Here is a 15,993-nt window from a genome sequence, read left to right as displayed (position 1 = left end):
TATATCTAGTCGGGAGTGGTGCTGACTGAAAACAGATGATTTGGAGCGATTCGCGCGCCATCTGTTGCTCATTCTAAGGACTTATTGAACTACCCTCGTATCTAGCAATACTGATATCCAAATTTAAAAAATATATTGTTTATCTTGCTGATCTGTTGAAAATTTGTTACAATAGTAATGTATATGATCTATTTATTCGCGTCTTCCAGAAACATCAATTGCTGAATTGAAGAACCTTTCATGAACTATCATAACCTACCAGTATCGTTTTTTACATTTTTTAGCGAAATTATTTACCTTTCTTATAAAAGTTTCTTAATATTGAGAATATAATAGTACGGCATTCGACGTAATTTTTTGCGTCTTCGAGACGCGTGGATTGACCTATTGGTGAACTTTTGATGGCCATTCTTAATTATCAATAGCATCTCTGAGACTTAAAAAAAAGATTACATTGTTCGTATGAAGGAGACTTTTTTTCTAAATTTGTAAATAACACTACTGTGATTTAAAAAATTGTTCATTGGAACAGAACATATTGATTGAATTGTCATGATAAGAAATTCAGAAGGCATGTTTATATTGTAGTAATACATTCTCTATAATATTGGACTAACAACCATAACCATTTCCCCCTCATGAAAATTGGTTTCAAAAAGAAGAAAAATCTTCAACTAACAAATTTCACGAAGAAAACAACAAAAAATAATTGAAAATCAGAGAATATCTTCTTCACATTAGGATAAACATTTTTGACTTTGTGATATTAAAAATAATACTCATTCATAAACTTAAGAAATTATTTTTGTTAAATAAATAAATATACTATTATGTTTTTGGTTCGGAATTCATCTTGTTTGGTTAAAATTCTACTATTTGTCTAAAGATTTAATTTTTTGCTAAAAATGCAACTATTTTGGTAAAAAGTAATCTTTTTTGGTAAAAAACTAATTTCTTCAATGTTGAACTACTTCGCTAAAAGTTCTTTTTTTTGCTTACAGATTTATCTCTTTGCTTGAAAATTCATTTTATTTTTGGTAGAAAATTAATTTTTTTAAATGAACACTTTAGACGAAAATGGATATTTTTTTAGTTGAACATTCAACTGTTTGTTAGAAAATTCATGCATTTTGTTAAAAATGTAACCCTTTTGGTGGAAAATTAATCTTTTCGATTAAAAAATCATCTTTTTGAATGAAAGTTCCACTATTTGGTTGACATTTTTTTAAGTGCATCATTTTAGTTTAAAATTCATGTATTTGGTTAGAAATGTAACTATTTTGCGGAACATTCCTTTTTTATAATGTGAAGAATAATTTTCTTATATGAAAATGTAACTTTCATTTTTTTTAACGATTGATATTTTGAACTGATCTTATTTAGTTGAAAATTCAACTATTAGGTTAAAAATTTATGTATTTTGTTGAAAATTTGTATTTTTTCTTAGAAAGTCAATCTTCTTGGTTGAAAATTGAATCTTTTGGTTAAAAATGAACGTGTTCGATTGAAAATAAATCAGTTTTAATAGTGGATTTAACTAATATTTTCTTTAACGATTTATCATTTTAGTTGAAAATGACCCTATTTCAATTCAATTGTTTTGTAGAAAAATAAACTATTGGGCTGAAAAGTTATATTTTTGGTAGAAAATTCAACTATTTTGTAAGGACATTCATCCATTTTTATAAAAATGAAACTTTTTATTTGAAAATTTAACTATTTGTTTAATAATTAACTTTTTTGCTTCAAAATTAAATTTATGTTGATAAATCACATTTTCAGGTTGAAAATTCAACCCTTATATATACGTTAATTCGTCTTTTTGGCTTTAAAGTGAAACAATTTTGTTGAAAATTTATGTTTTTCTCTTAATTCTTTGTTTTTGGTTCAGCATTAATCTTCTTGCCGGAAAATTCACCTTTAAGCTAAAAATTTAATTTATTGAATGAAAACTCATATTTTTATCTGGAAAGTCACCTTCTTTCTAATCGTATTTTTTGGAAAAAAATTAAACTTCTTTATTGAAAATTCAACTTTCCTCGACAAAATTTGTCTTTTTGGCTTGGAAAGTCGATTTCTAGGGCTGTCTTGAAATCTTAGGACTTTAAAACGTTTTATATCGAACTCAGTATGATATCTATATTAATCTTGTTTCAAATAATATAATCCCTATTTTCGTGAAAAATCACCCATTCTCCTATTTTGAGAGCTAGAATTTTGGGATGTAAAGTCTGATAGTTTAATAATCGTATTATTCTTTAAAAAATTGTTTTAAACCTTAGAATTTGCAAGTACTTAGATTTGCTGACAATGCGTTCAATTGCCTTAAGAAGATTCTCAAATGAAATTGTTTTTTTTTTTTTGTGAAATTCATTTTGTGAGTTAACACCATTTCGATCGATACTATGATACTCTTAGCTCTTTGATAGGTTCTTTCGTCTCGCCTCATAAAATCCTATTTTAAGTAATCTTCTCTGTCGATCTTACGAGAGCTCTCAGCTTTTCAAAGAAACTTCAAAGCTTCTTAAACCTTGCCAAATTGATACACCAGACCAAAGGAATCGATAGGAGTATTTAAAAATGATATTTTGCTTCTCCATACAATGCTCTCTCGACGATTGCAATAGTTATTACTCGAGATTTGGAGACAACAAAAATATTCACGTTGCCTACTTAAGACTTGTTTAAAAATTTCCGGTTTATAAACATTTTTCCGGGTAATTTAAATTTTTAAATTCAAGCCTTCTGCACTAAACAATTTATAATTTGAAGAATTTAAGAAAGAATATTCAATTTAAAAATGAATCTTATGCAGAACAGTTCTTAGAAGCGTTTAAAATTGTTCGAAAATTCAACATTCAAAATCGAACCAATTCAAAATCAAACTTTTAATATTGTACAATTTCAAATTGAAAGCCTTTAAAGTTGCATATTTTGTATGTTCTCATCTTCAAAATGAGATGGTATTTCAAGATAAATCATTATTAAATTGTAAAATTTCAAAGAAGTAGCCTTTAAATTTCAAATAAAGTCAAATTCGAAGCTTTCGATTATACGATTATTCAGAAGAAGCTATCGATCAATTTCAATTTCGAGGCCTTCAAAAAGAAAAATGTCAAATTAAAGATTTTTAAAGAAAATTCACTTCAAATAAAGGTTTTTTGCATTCAAAAATTCTACGTTTGGGACAATCCAGAAATTCGACAAATTCAAGAAGAAAAATAGAAAAGTGTGCCTCTACTAAGACTTTAAATTTTTATTGTACAATATTGAACGATTGAAATTAAAATTTGTCTTATTTATAAATTTTCAACCTTTAATACATTTAATTTTTAAATTTAATCTTAAAACGGACAGTTTTTCATGCTTCAATAAAACATTGTATAACTTGCGCTTTTAATTTGAATTTGTCTTTTCTCGAAATTTTGTTGTAAATTCAACTGTATCATAGAAATATTAACTATTTTCATATTATAAATTTAAAAATTTTGTTGGAAATTCAACTATTTTTGGTAGAAAGTTCGAGTTTTTGGTTAAAAATTAAACTATTTATTAAAAAAATTAATTATTCGGTAGAAAATTAACTTTTTTGTTTAAAAGTTATATTTTCGGGTGGAAAATTTAACTTATTTTCATAAAATTCGTCTTTTTTGTAGATCTTGGTGAAAAATTCATCTTTTTGGTTGAAAATTTAATTATTTTTTTCAACTCGAAGCATTCACACTTAAAGAATCTTGAAGTAAAAAACTTTTTTAATCATACAACTATAAAGTAGAAGCTAATTTTTATGTTGAGGAGGCCTTCAAAAATAAAAATGTCAAATTAAACATTTACAAAACAAATTTATTTAAAATTAAAACATTAAAAATTGAACAATTTTATGTTGAGGGTAAACAGAATTCGATCAAATAAAGGAGAACCATGGAAAAATATTCCCTTATTATTTCGAAATCGTCTCATTTACAAGTTTTAATCTATAATTAAATTAATTTAAAATTTTTGAAAATCTGAAATTGTAGGCAAATCTTAAAATGGACAGCTTTTTTGTTCCAATTAAACTTTATAAAGTTGAAAGCGCTTTCAATTTAAAATTGAGAAAAGATGTCTAACCAAATAGTTAAATTTTCTAACAAATCGTCGAATTTCCAATAAAATAGACGAAAACGTAGCTCATTTTCTAAACGGATATTATTAATTTTCAACCAATCGGTTGTATTTTTAACAAAATAGTTCATTGTTCAGTAAACAAAAATTAATTTTGGGCTAAAATGAAACGAAATTAAAACATTTAAAAAAATCCATTTATGTAAAAAAATTGATTTTGTATCCAAAAAGGCGAATTTTCAACAAAATTAATAAATTTTGAGCAAAGTAATTTGTTTTTCAACTAAATAATACATTTATTAACATAAAAGATTAATTTTCTACCAAAAAATTAATAGTGGTATTTTGAACCGAAAAGAAAGAATTTTCAACCAAAATGGGTTAGATTTTCTTATTGCGTTCTATTAATTCAGAACGCATTTAAGTTGAAAAAATGAAAAAGAGGGAAATGGGGAAGATATTAAGGCCTGTGATAAATAAAGAACAACATTTCAAATAAACATTGGAGTTAATTTTTATTACTTTAAAAATATTAGGTCAGAAAACACAATTTTTAATTCAGACTGCGCATCAGTTTAAACCTGAAAAATTTTATAATACTAGTTATTTTTTTAAATATTAAAAAAATATATTTTTTAGTTTTTTACTCCATGTATGTCGTTTTTGGGATTCTTCATGTCTAGAAGCCTACTTCCCCATTTCTATTTTCACCTACAATTATTGTTACAACTGAAATTTAATATATGCATTATAATTCTGTTTTAATAATAAATGATTTTTTAATATGAACGAACAAAAATGTTCACATTTTTTCTGCTTTACAAAGTCATTAGTAAAAAACTTCGTACATTGGAACGTTCAGCAATTTAAGCACACGATTAAGCTATCATCTCGAACGGTCACCTATCCGAGATCCAACCGCCATGGGTATTTGTTTTAATGTAAAATTTACATTATTTTTTATCTCTGAAATGAGATCGAGGCCTGAAATGATACAATTTAGCGATTCCCATCAGATTTGTTAAGCTTTTAAAATAATGAAATATTATAAGTTATTTAAGTTCCATTGCAGGATTCAAGAAATAGTTTTGATTCTGCTTGATTTTAGAGTCTCGATCTTTAGTTCTTATAATTAGTTTAATCTACTACCCTAGTTGTTTCCTCCCGAAGAGAACTTTCGCATTATCCATCTCAGTTTTCCTTCCCTTTGGTACATACAACTCCAACTGCGAAGTTTTTCACGTGGAAAATACGAACCTCGCAATTAGATGAAATGACAGAAATAATTAATTTTACATGGAACATTAACTGAATATTTTCTTGCAGTCGAAAGCACAAAATAATAGAACAATTCTTTGAACTCATATTTCAAGCCTGACTGATTCCAGAGATTTAATTAAAGTTGGTCGTGCCGACTCTACCAACATTTACGAATTTCTATGAAATTTAGAGCGGTATGCTAATGTTGCAGATTCATAATGCGGCGCATCTCGTGTATAAGCACGAATAGATAGCGTGTCTATCTAAATATGTGCTTATCCATGCATTTGAGAAACTGCGATATTTTGATGTCTTTCATTTTACATAAACAGGGTTGCTACTAGTCGTATTTAAAACTGGTCAGAGAAACTGTCAAAATGAACCACTTTTTAACTTTTGGTAGTTTTATATTTCAAATTAAAACCTCATATTCGTCAATAAGTCAATCCACGCGTCTCGATGACGCAAGCAATGACATCAAATGTAATACTGTTATATTCCCAATATAAAAACAATTTTCTCACGAATGAAAATAATTTTATTACAAAAATTTTAAAACGATATTTGTAAGTTGTTGAAGGTCGTGAAAGGTTCTTGATTTGGGTAATCGATGCGTCTCGAAGACGCGAACAAATATATCATATGTATTACTGTTGTATTCGCAGCATTAAAAAAAAATTTTTATATCAAGAAGATAAATCATATATTTTTAAATTTTTACATCGGTATTGCTAGATCATAAGAGGTCATAGCATGTTCGACAATAGGTCATTCGAAGTGTCTCGAAGGCGCGAACAAACATGCAATACTGTAGTTTTCATAATACGAAAAATCTTTTTTTCATATAAGCAGAATACACCTTTTTTTTAAACTTTTAATATCGGTATTGGTGGATCATAAAAGGTTCATCAATAGGTCGATCGGTTCGTCGCAAACATGCGAACGAATGTGCTATACATTATATTAATGTATTTAGAATATTAAAAAAGTTTTTCTTTATATTAAACAAGGGACATTTAAAAAATTTTTAAACGCAAAAAAAAACTACTTCTAAATGGCCGATCTAGCTCAAAATCCTATCAGATCTGGATGTCAGTCGAAGCTACAATTCTTCAAAATTTCATGATCCTTTACTTTTCGAGAAGTGGTAAACAAAAAAGGTTACGCACACATATGTTGACATTTTTATAAATTGTATTTTTGAATGTAATTTTTGATGTAGGTAATTACACGCCTTCCTTCAAGAAGGACTAATATAACAAACTTAGAGCAGAAACATTTATATTCAGGGTGATTTTTTAAACTTGAAATTGTTGATTCATAACATTTTTTCATAGAGTGCCTATTTTTCGAGGTATTTGAAAGTTTCAAGTTAAAAAAATCACCCTCTATATACAGGGTGACTTTTTTAACTTGAAACTTTCAAATATCTCGAAAAATAGGCACTTTTATTTAAGTTATGCTTTTTGTTAAAAATTCAACTCTTTTGTTAATATTTCGTCTTCTTGGTTTGAAAATTCAACTTTTGTGATGAAAAATATACATTTTTTGTTTAATATTCAAGTTTTTCGTAGAAAAATCGTTTTTTTTTGCAAGAAAATTCCACATTTTTTAAGGAAATTTTACATTTTTGTTGAAAATTCGTCTTTGTTTTTAAAATTCACCGTGTATCGTAGAAATGTAACCTTTTTTGATTAAAAATTGAACTTTTTTTGTTTTACGAATTAAAATTTTCTGTGGTTAAATATCAACTATTATATTTTTCGTCGCGAATTCATCTTCGTCCTTGATTTCAAATTGAACTATTATGTTGAAAATTCTTTTTTGCTTTGAAAATTAATTTTTTAACTGAAAATTGAGCTGTTCGATTTTTATTTAAAAATTCCGCTGTTTGGTTTAAAATTCGTATTTTTTTGGTAGAAATGTTATCTTTTTTTATTGAAAATTCATTTATTTGGTTAAAAATTCAACTTTTTAGATAAAAAATATACATTTTTTGTTTAATATTCAACTCTTTCGTAGAAATATCGTTTCTTTTTTGCAAGAAAATTCCACATTTTGGATGACATTTTTTATCGACTGAAAAATCTTACTTGGTTAGGAAATTTTACATTTTTGTTGAAAATCCGTCTTTATTTTTAAAATTCACCGTGTATCGTACAAATTTAACCTTTTTTGGTTAAAAATTGAACTTTTTTTATTTTACGAATTAAAATTTGCTGTGGTTCAAATATCAACTATTATATTTTTCGTCGCGAATTCTTTTTCATCCTTGATTTAAGATTGAACTATTATGTTGAAAATTCTTTTTTGCAGTAATAATTAATTTTTTTTACTGAAAATTGAACTTCTCCATTTTTATTTAAAAATTACACTGTTTGGTTTAAAATTCGTATTTTTTGGTAGAAATGTATTATTTTTTATTGAAAATTCATTTACTTGGTTAAAAATTTAATTATTTTGTTAAACATTCATTTTATATATATGTAAATTATCTGTGTCAACTGGATATATTACTATTTCATTATTGCTAGAAAACTTGGTTTTTTTTTTGTTTTTAAAAATGCATCTATTTTATGGAAAATTTGTTGTTTTTTGTGTCGCTAATTAATATTTACTGTTTGGTTGAAAATAAATTTTGTAAACTATAAATATAACTATTCTGGTTGGCCTTCAAAAATTATCATTCTTATTTAAAAATTCAAGTATTTTGTGGAAAGTTTGTCTTGTTGGTGAAAAAGTAATCTCATTAGTTGAAACTTTTTTTTTTTAGAAATTCTTATTTTCGGGCTGAAAATTAAATTTTTTTGGTAGAAAATTCGTTTTTTTTTGGCTTGAACAGTCAACATTTTGGTTACATTTTTTTATTGATCTCCCAGCTCTACGGTTGTTTTTATACCAGAAAGTAAAATAAATAACGGTCAGGCAAAACGACCAATAGCTTTTACTTTTAAATTAATTTTGTAGGGTTTGAAAAAATAAAAATCTCTTTTCGTTACAGATTCTGGAGGTTGTGGAATCAATGATGATGTGATACAGTGGATGGACAAAATTCAAAATTCTGGTGAACCAGAGACTCCACTGCCCAATGCGAAAACGAAAGAAAGTAGAGAAATTCCTAAGGTACCTCATTTAAATAATAAATATGTATTATATTATATTTTTCCAGGCCCCACAGACCGGCCCCTATGTACCCTATTGTCTATTCTATCCTATATTCAGCTGTGGTCTTGAAAGTCCCCTATTTTCAAGATTTGGTCCCTATAGTACTTTATTTTCTCGTATTTAGTATTTTTAAGACCCTTATGATACCTTAAGGCCCATGCTTGTCTCTTAAGCTGATCAACAATCATTTACTTGAATTTTTTGGAAGGGATACCTTTTTTATAATAAAATGATTAGATGCACGCCTAGTTGAATAAAAGCATAATTTTCCTCCTGATAATAAGTACAAAAAGTGAGTTTAAGTTTTGAATTAAATTGCAGATATAAGATAATTGAATTAATCAGCATAGGTTGATTATTTCAAATTAAAAACTTTTAAACTTGAATAATTTTTAATTGCGAATTTAGAAAATGTAGCTGCATTAAATTGTTTGATTTTAAAATATGATTCTGTTTAAACTGTACAATTTCAGAGTGAAAGCTCTAATTCTATCTTTAAACCATTTTGAATTGAAATATCTCACGACGATTCCCAAATTAAATCGTTTGTAATGGTTCCATTCGAGATAGGGTCTAAATAATTATAAATTAAAAGCATTTTAATTTAAAAATTTGAATTTGAATTTTGGTCGAAATTTAAATCGTTTAAAATTATACAATTTTAGAGTGAAAGTCTTAATCTTCAAAGAATTTGAATTTTGAAATGTCAAAAGACAATTTTAAAATTAAAATGTTTAAGACGGTACCATTTCAAATAGTGTCTCAACGTTTTGGCAATTTGAAACTTAAGACGTTCAAATCCCAGTAGTTTTAAATTCAAAATGTTTGAAATTATACAATTTTTCTTACAATTTTTAAGAATTAAATAATTTTATATTGAAATATTCGACTTAAATTAGCAAGTTTAAATTGAATACATTCACACATTAGAAATTTTTAATTGAGACCCAAAACAAAAATTCTTGATAAAAAGCTCACAGAATTAGTTGTGTTTCAAAATAAATGCGAACATTACATTTTAAAATGACCAGAATAAATATATTCACTCACGTAAATGATAATAATTATAATAATGCATGCATCAAATGTTTAGTGCGTTCATTAGTTTCATAACATCAAATAAAAAGTTCACTATAAAAGTTAGGGCACTTGCTCGAAACTTACGGAAAGCAAATCACACGCTGAACAAGTGCAAACTGTTGACCATTAAGCAGCACTAGATGCAAAAAATGAAAGCTCTTTCAACAGTTAAAGAGCGCCTTGAACGGCGAATAAAGTGGATTCAGGAAAATACCACTTTTTCTACTCATCTTTCCGCTTCTTCAATGAGACGTCATGTGTCGTTGAAAATCCGCCTAGTGGAGAAGAGATTCAAGTCTTCTGTGAAAAAGTATATGTAGGTACTTATCAGCTAAATGAAGAAAGTTATCGCTAGAACTAAGAATTTTTCAGCACCAGGGCCAGATAAAAGCCACAACTTTGGGGTAGAAGAACTTCACTTCTACGCTCCAACATCTAGCTCGTATTACCCAGGTTTCGGTCAGGTATCGACGCAGTCTGTCCGTGGCTCGGATTGAATACCGAAAAGCATTCGATAACACGAACCATGAGCTACTGATCAAGTTCCTTGAATGCCTGAATGTGCATCCAAGAATAGTGAGACCTATGAAAGAGCTTATGCTCTTGTGGCGGGTAAGATTGATCATAATATCTGACAAAAAACAAGTGTCTACCAGCTGTGTCACATACAAGAGGGGAATTTTCCAAGGAGACTCTCTGAGTCCGATATTGTTGTGCATCTCTCTGGTGCCTCTATCCATTGTGCTCGGTGGCAAAAGCTCTTGTTACCTATGTGGCCCGCCGGACAGAAGAGAATATAAGGTCAGCCACCTTTTATGCATGGACGACCTTAAACTCTTTACCTCCTCGAAAGAGGACCTCAACATCCTTGTGGTGGCGGTAAATAGGTACTCTAAAAGCAATTGGCATGAGCTTTGGACTGGATAAGTGTGTCTGCGTCCATCTAAATTCTACACAAATGAAGACTAGAAACTACATCATCGCAAGACGATCAGGATGTTCAACTCGTAGGTGGTAATACCATTCATCATCTTGGTAATTCAACTCTTGGAACTCAACGTATCAGTTATACAAAGCCATTGTCCTCCAAGATCTGAAGACGAAGATAATTTACGTGATTGAATTCTCGGCACCAGCCGATGGTAATATCACGGCGAAGGAGGAAGAAAAACGTGCGAAATATCACTTCTTTTCGAGCTGAGTAGCCTGTACCAAGGCTGCAAAGTACATCTTGTGGTTCTGATAATCGGCTGCCTTGGAGGTATAAAAGCTTCATTTCTTCGCCAATTCGACAATATCCCGACTTACCAGCCTCCGGCTCAATGCATTGCGAACCGGATGCAGAAGGCTGTTTCTTCTGGCATCACTTCATCCGGTCCATCAAGACTCTTTCTCATAGCATTCTACAAAGATTGGTAGCTCTAAAAAAGTAGCCAGAGGTGAAATTAATCTCCAGTTCTGCAGTCTGCCGTGTAAGGTCATCCGCCGCTAGAGACCGAACTCCAAGAAACAGTTTTGCACGATGTCTCTTGCGTCAATTCCCCTCTCTTATTTACCTTCTGGGATAGAAGGAGCAGGAGTGTTCCAGTTTCTTCGGGATCGTAGCTTCTGGAATATGTTGATTAGGGTGATCCAATTTTTTCTCACGAATTTGTATACATTTTTTTTGCGTTTTTTAAAAATAAAAATTGTTTTTAATACGTGTACTATTATTTATTACAGGGTGACCGCTTAACCGGGAAATAGAAAAAACCGAAGATTTTTTGACACTGGGAAAAACCGGGAAATGACAGTGAATTTATTGCTTGACCGGAAATTTTACAAATGTTCAGAAGAAAAATCTGTCCAAGTTCGATTTCAACAGTTTTAAAAATAATTAGTTGAATTGATATCTTTTTTTAATTATAATACCATTCAGTTTACAATGCGTCATTTAACAATCTTTGACTTTAAAAATTTTCCATTTTATATTTTTATTATCAAGCGTGTATTTTTAATTTAAAGAATTTTAAAGTGTAGTCTTAAAGACTTAAACAATTAAAAGTATTTGAAGTTAAACACTTTTGATTAAAAAACAGTTTTATTCTATCAGCTGTAAATATCAATAAATAATTTAAAAAATGAATCTGTACTTTAAGTATTAAAAACTGAACAATAAATTATTTGATAAAATAATTCTAAATCCGTTCAAAATTTAAGAATTTCCAGATTGTAACTGTTTTAATTCGAAAGTCTTAGTCATTAAAAAAATGTAAACGTGTGATTGAAACTTTATAAACTATTTTCAACTTAAAAATAACTTCATAATAATATATTCGTGACTAAATGCTTTTATTGAATTTAAAATATTGTTTCAGTCTAAATTATTCATTTTTTAACCCATTTAATTCAACATTTTTTAATTAAGAAAAAGTATAATTATTTAATATTTATCAATATTTCATTGTTCATTTAAGACGATTAATTTGTGACAAAATATTTAAAAGTAAACAATTTTAAACTGAATTGTTGGACATAAAAAGCTTTGAATCGTTAAAATTTCGAAGTGTTTTTAAACCTTTTAACGTTAAAAATTTAATTGTTCTATTTAAAAAATGTTCAATTTGTAAGTGAAATTGTTAAATTTTGATGTATAAATAACAATTGAACTTTTTTAGACAAAATTTGAGTAATTTTAAAATATACTTAGAAGTTTTGAAAAGATTAAAAATGATTTAAAACCTGAAATAATTGCAAGTAATTTAAACGAATTGTGAAAAATTTTTCTCAAAACTTTTAAATATATTTAAAATTGAATCAAATTTTTGGAAAATCCTGGAAATTAAAAAAAAATACTTTGAATCTTCCAAGTTCTTTTATTCGACAAGTTTGGAATTCTTTAAAAAATTTTTTAAATATTCTGATAAAATCATCTTCAGTTTTCCTATGAATATTAAGAAAATTTGATTATTTTTTTGAAGCCTTTCAAAATTCTTAAAAAGTTTCTACATTTTTTGTTTGAAATCTGCTAAAATCTACATTTAATTCTAAATTAGATTGTGGATATTTGCACCAAAATTTCGGTGCGAATAGCCTAATTTTGTCGGTTAACACACTTCGTTTAAATTATTTGAAATAATTGGAAGTTCTAAATTAATTTGAATTCTTTTAAAGCTTCTAAAATTACTTAAATTTTTTTTACAAGTAATAAGTGTTCAATTGTTTTTGATAAATCCAAATTTTAAGGAATTTTTGTTAAATTTGCTGGATTTTCTTTAAAAGTGTTGGAAAAATTCAATCATTTTAAAAGATATTTAGAAGTCCTGAAAAAATTTTAAAAATAATTTTTATTTAAAAAAAAAATCTGAAACAACTTCGAGATTTCTTAAGATTTTGAAATAAAAATTTAAAGCTTTTCAAGGTTGCTTAAATTATTTATAAGGAAAATAATTCATCTTCTAATGTAAGGACTGTGAAGTTAAAAAAAGATTGAATTCTCAATGCTTCTAGCATAAAATTATTTGAAATAATATAAGTTTTAAAAGTTGTAAGATCCATGGATAAATTTTCTAATTTAGAGTATTGAAAATTTTAACGTGGTTTTATATTTTTTAACTTAATCTGTATCTTTGAATTTTCTAATTTATCAAAGTTGAAAATTCTAAATTTTGTAGTTCATCTGCATTCCATTTAAGATTGTTCAATTGAAACGTGTTAGTATTTTTCATTTTATACGTGTAAATTGTTGAGCATTAGAGTACAATCTTTTTAAATTGGAAAACTTTTAAACTTCAATTTTAAAAGTTTAAAATTCAAGAGCTTCACTTTGAATGCTTTAATTTGCTGTTTATTTTTTATTTTAAATGGAAACATTTTAAGCTTTAGAGTTCGTTTTTTTTAAAATATTATTCACCGTGAAAAATGTTTGCGAATCGAGAAAATGCCGGGAAATGACCGAGAATTTTTTCCTTAAATTAAAACGGCCACTCTGTTCCTCCAACTACTATTAATTTATCATAAATAATTGTTTAAACTTTTTGTTATTTATAACAATATTTTCTTAAAATAATGCTAGAAAATTGAACTTTTTAAAATTTTCCACTTTTTAATTAGAGTGAGGTTATAATTAATTCAAGTTAAGAAACAGAATTGTTTAAACAATTTAATATTATTTTCTTTAAATATTACTAGAAAGTTGTGGTTTTTCTAAAATATTAAACTTTTTGACCACTTTTCACTAAGAGCGGATTAATAATTAATGAAATTTAACCAACATAATCGTTTAAACAAATTATTATTGTTCATAGCTACCATCTTCTATAGCAATTCTAGGTATTAGCGGGTTTTTCTTACATTTTTGTCCATTTTTTACTTAGTTAGATAATAATTAATTCAAGTTAACGATCATAATTATTTAAACAATTAATTATTGTTTTTATGAAAAAATCAGCTTTTTTAAAACTTTTTAGTTAGGAAAAAATAATACATTTTAATATCAATGTTAGTATTAATTTAAACAGAAAGACTTTTAGTAACTGCTTCAAGGAAAATTTACATTTAATATGATCCGTATAGAAAATTCGAAGAATATTTCAAATATCTTTTTTATTTCGGAAAAAAAATGTATGCACAAAAAATAAAAAGATTGTTTACAAAGCAAAGTTAACAAAAAAAAACTGCAAGTTTGTAGCAATTGCATAAAAAAATATTATTCAAATTTGTAATTTGTTCAAATGGTTCTTTCTCTTAACCTAAATAAATTATACAGTCTTACTTAAATTTGTAGTTTTAACATATTTAAACTATTAAATAAAATATATTAAAAATGTTTTAAATTAAATTCATTTTTTTTCAATTACAAATTTTTTTTTTTAATTCACGACCTTAATCTAATTTAAAACTAGACACAAAGTGGAAAGTTTTAGAAAAACTTGGAACTTCTTGGCCTCATTCTAAGAGAATATTATCATAAATAATAACAATTGTTTACGCCATTTTTTCTGTTAAATATAAGTGAATGTCGCCACCGTGGCTTTCTAAATATTTTTTATATTTATATTATTTAAAGCTAGCTGAAAAATAAATTTAAAGAAAACTGAAAATTAAGTGCTAATAAACTCTTTTGGCATAACTCCACTTTAGTAAATAGGGCGTCCTTTAAGCGGATAGTGTACCCTTTTACCCTTTTTCAGTGGTCGGCAAACTTTTTGCTTAATTTTCAGGTATGGTCAGGCTCCACCCAACTTAATTTTTTCTACTACTTTTCGGTCTATTCGTGTACCTTAGTGTGAGTGAGCTTACTCCAGCAAGGGTCGTTTGTCCACAGTCATGTCAAATAAAGGAAATTTTAAAACTTTTAATTTTTCAACTAGCGATTTGAAAATAGCATCATCAGCATCTACCATTTTTTCTGATTCTAATGATATATTACTTGCCTAGAAAAGTTAAAAATTTAAAGGAGTTTAATATCAAGAAACATCAGCTTTACAGTCAATGTAATACTAAATACTTCTCAAATTTTCAACCTTTATCGATAAATTACATGTCTTTGGAATCGTAACAATACGTAGATTCCAAATATATTACTTTTAACTCACTGATTGCAAAATTACGAATTTTTTAATCTCACATTTTTTCTCCATTTTCTAACAAAGGGCTCCTGAGGAAAGGGGTGGTCTGGCCAAGCTCGCAGTTACTGCCCTGAAAGTAGGTCGTAGGGCTGCCATGGCAGGGAACCCTGCCCTGGGCAAGAACTTGCCGACCACTGCTCTATTTGTATCCCCCAGGGCAGTGGTCGGCAAACTACTGCCGCGCGGCAGCCCTAGCTGCCGTGGCGGGTCGAGTCTAAATCTCGTGGCCTGCTGCCGCCAAAAAGGTCCAGGCTGCCGCGGCTGCTTCCTTTGTTAAGTGGTTGGCGTTAAAGGGATTAAAATTAAAAACTAAAAATTCTTAAATTTCAAAATTAACATTTTGAGTGAAATTAGTAATCTGTGGAATTTTCCGATCAAAAAGAATCTAAGAAACGTCTTAAAAACCTGAAACTCAATTAACAATAACACATTTAGTTTTACATTCAGTTTTCAGTATTAGAAACGTTTTCGTTTTCAAAATTAGCATTGAATGGCATGGTATAAGCCTATAAAATTCTTATAATATTCGATGTTTTTATATATAAAATATAAAATTACTTTTCATATAGGAATACGAACAGTATATTTTTAGTTGAAAATTAGGACTTTGAAGCAACAACGTTTAAAATGTGTGCTTTTGTGAAATTAAATTTTTATTATGAGAACACTTTTTTAATTTTCAAACTGAGTGCCCAAGTGCATGACAATGTGAAGAAAATATTTTTAGGTTTAGAATTAGTTAAAAGCTTGAGGGCATTTATTATTAAAATTTGTA

The 15,993-nt window shown here is 27.8% G+C and overlaps 1 protein-coding gene across 2 annotated transcripts in view; it reads left to right on the top strand.

Moving 5' to 3' along the window:
• The window catches only part of LOC117171749 (disintegrin and metalloproteinase domain-containing protein 10), a 184,946-nt gene that overhangs the window by 132,908 nt on the left and 36,045 nt on the right, over positions 1-15,993 (top strand). For both annotated transcript variants that reach the window (XM_033359345.1, XM_033359344.1), the window contains exon 4: positions 8,366-8,487. In XM_033359345.1, the coding sequence (XP_033215236.1) occupies positions 8,366-8,487 (122 nt within the window). The remainder of the gene's footprint in view (positions 1-8,365; positions 8,488-15,993) is intronic.

Source organism: Belonocnema kinseyi, chromosome 4 (assembly GCF_010883055.1).
Source record: "Belonocnema kinseyi isolate 2016_QV_RU_SX_M_011 chromosome 4, B_treatae_v1, whole genome shotgun sequence".
Taxonomy (NCBI): Eukaryota; Metazoa; Arthropoda; class Insecta; order Hymenoptera; family Cynipidae; genus Belonocnema; species Belonocnema kinseyi.
This window is presented reverse-complemented; position numbering and strand designations above follow the sequence as displayed.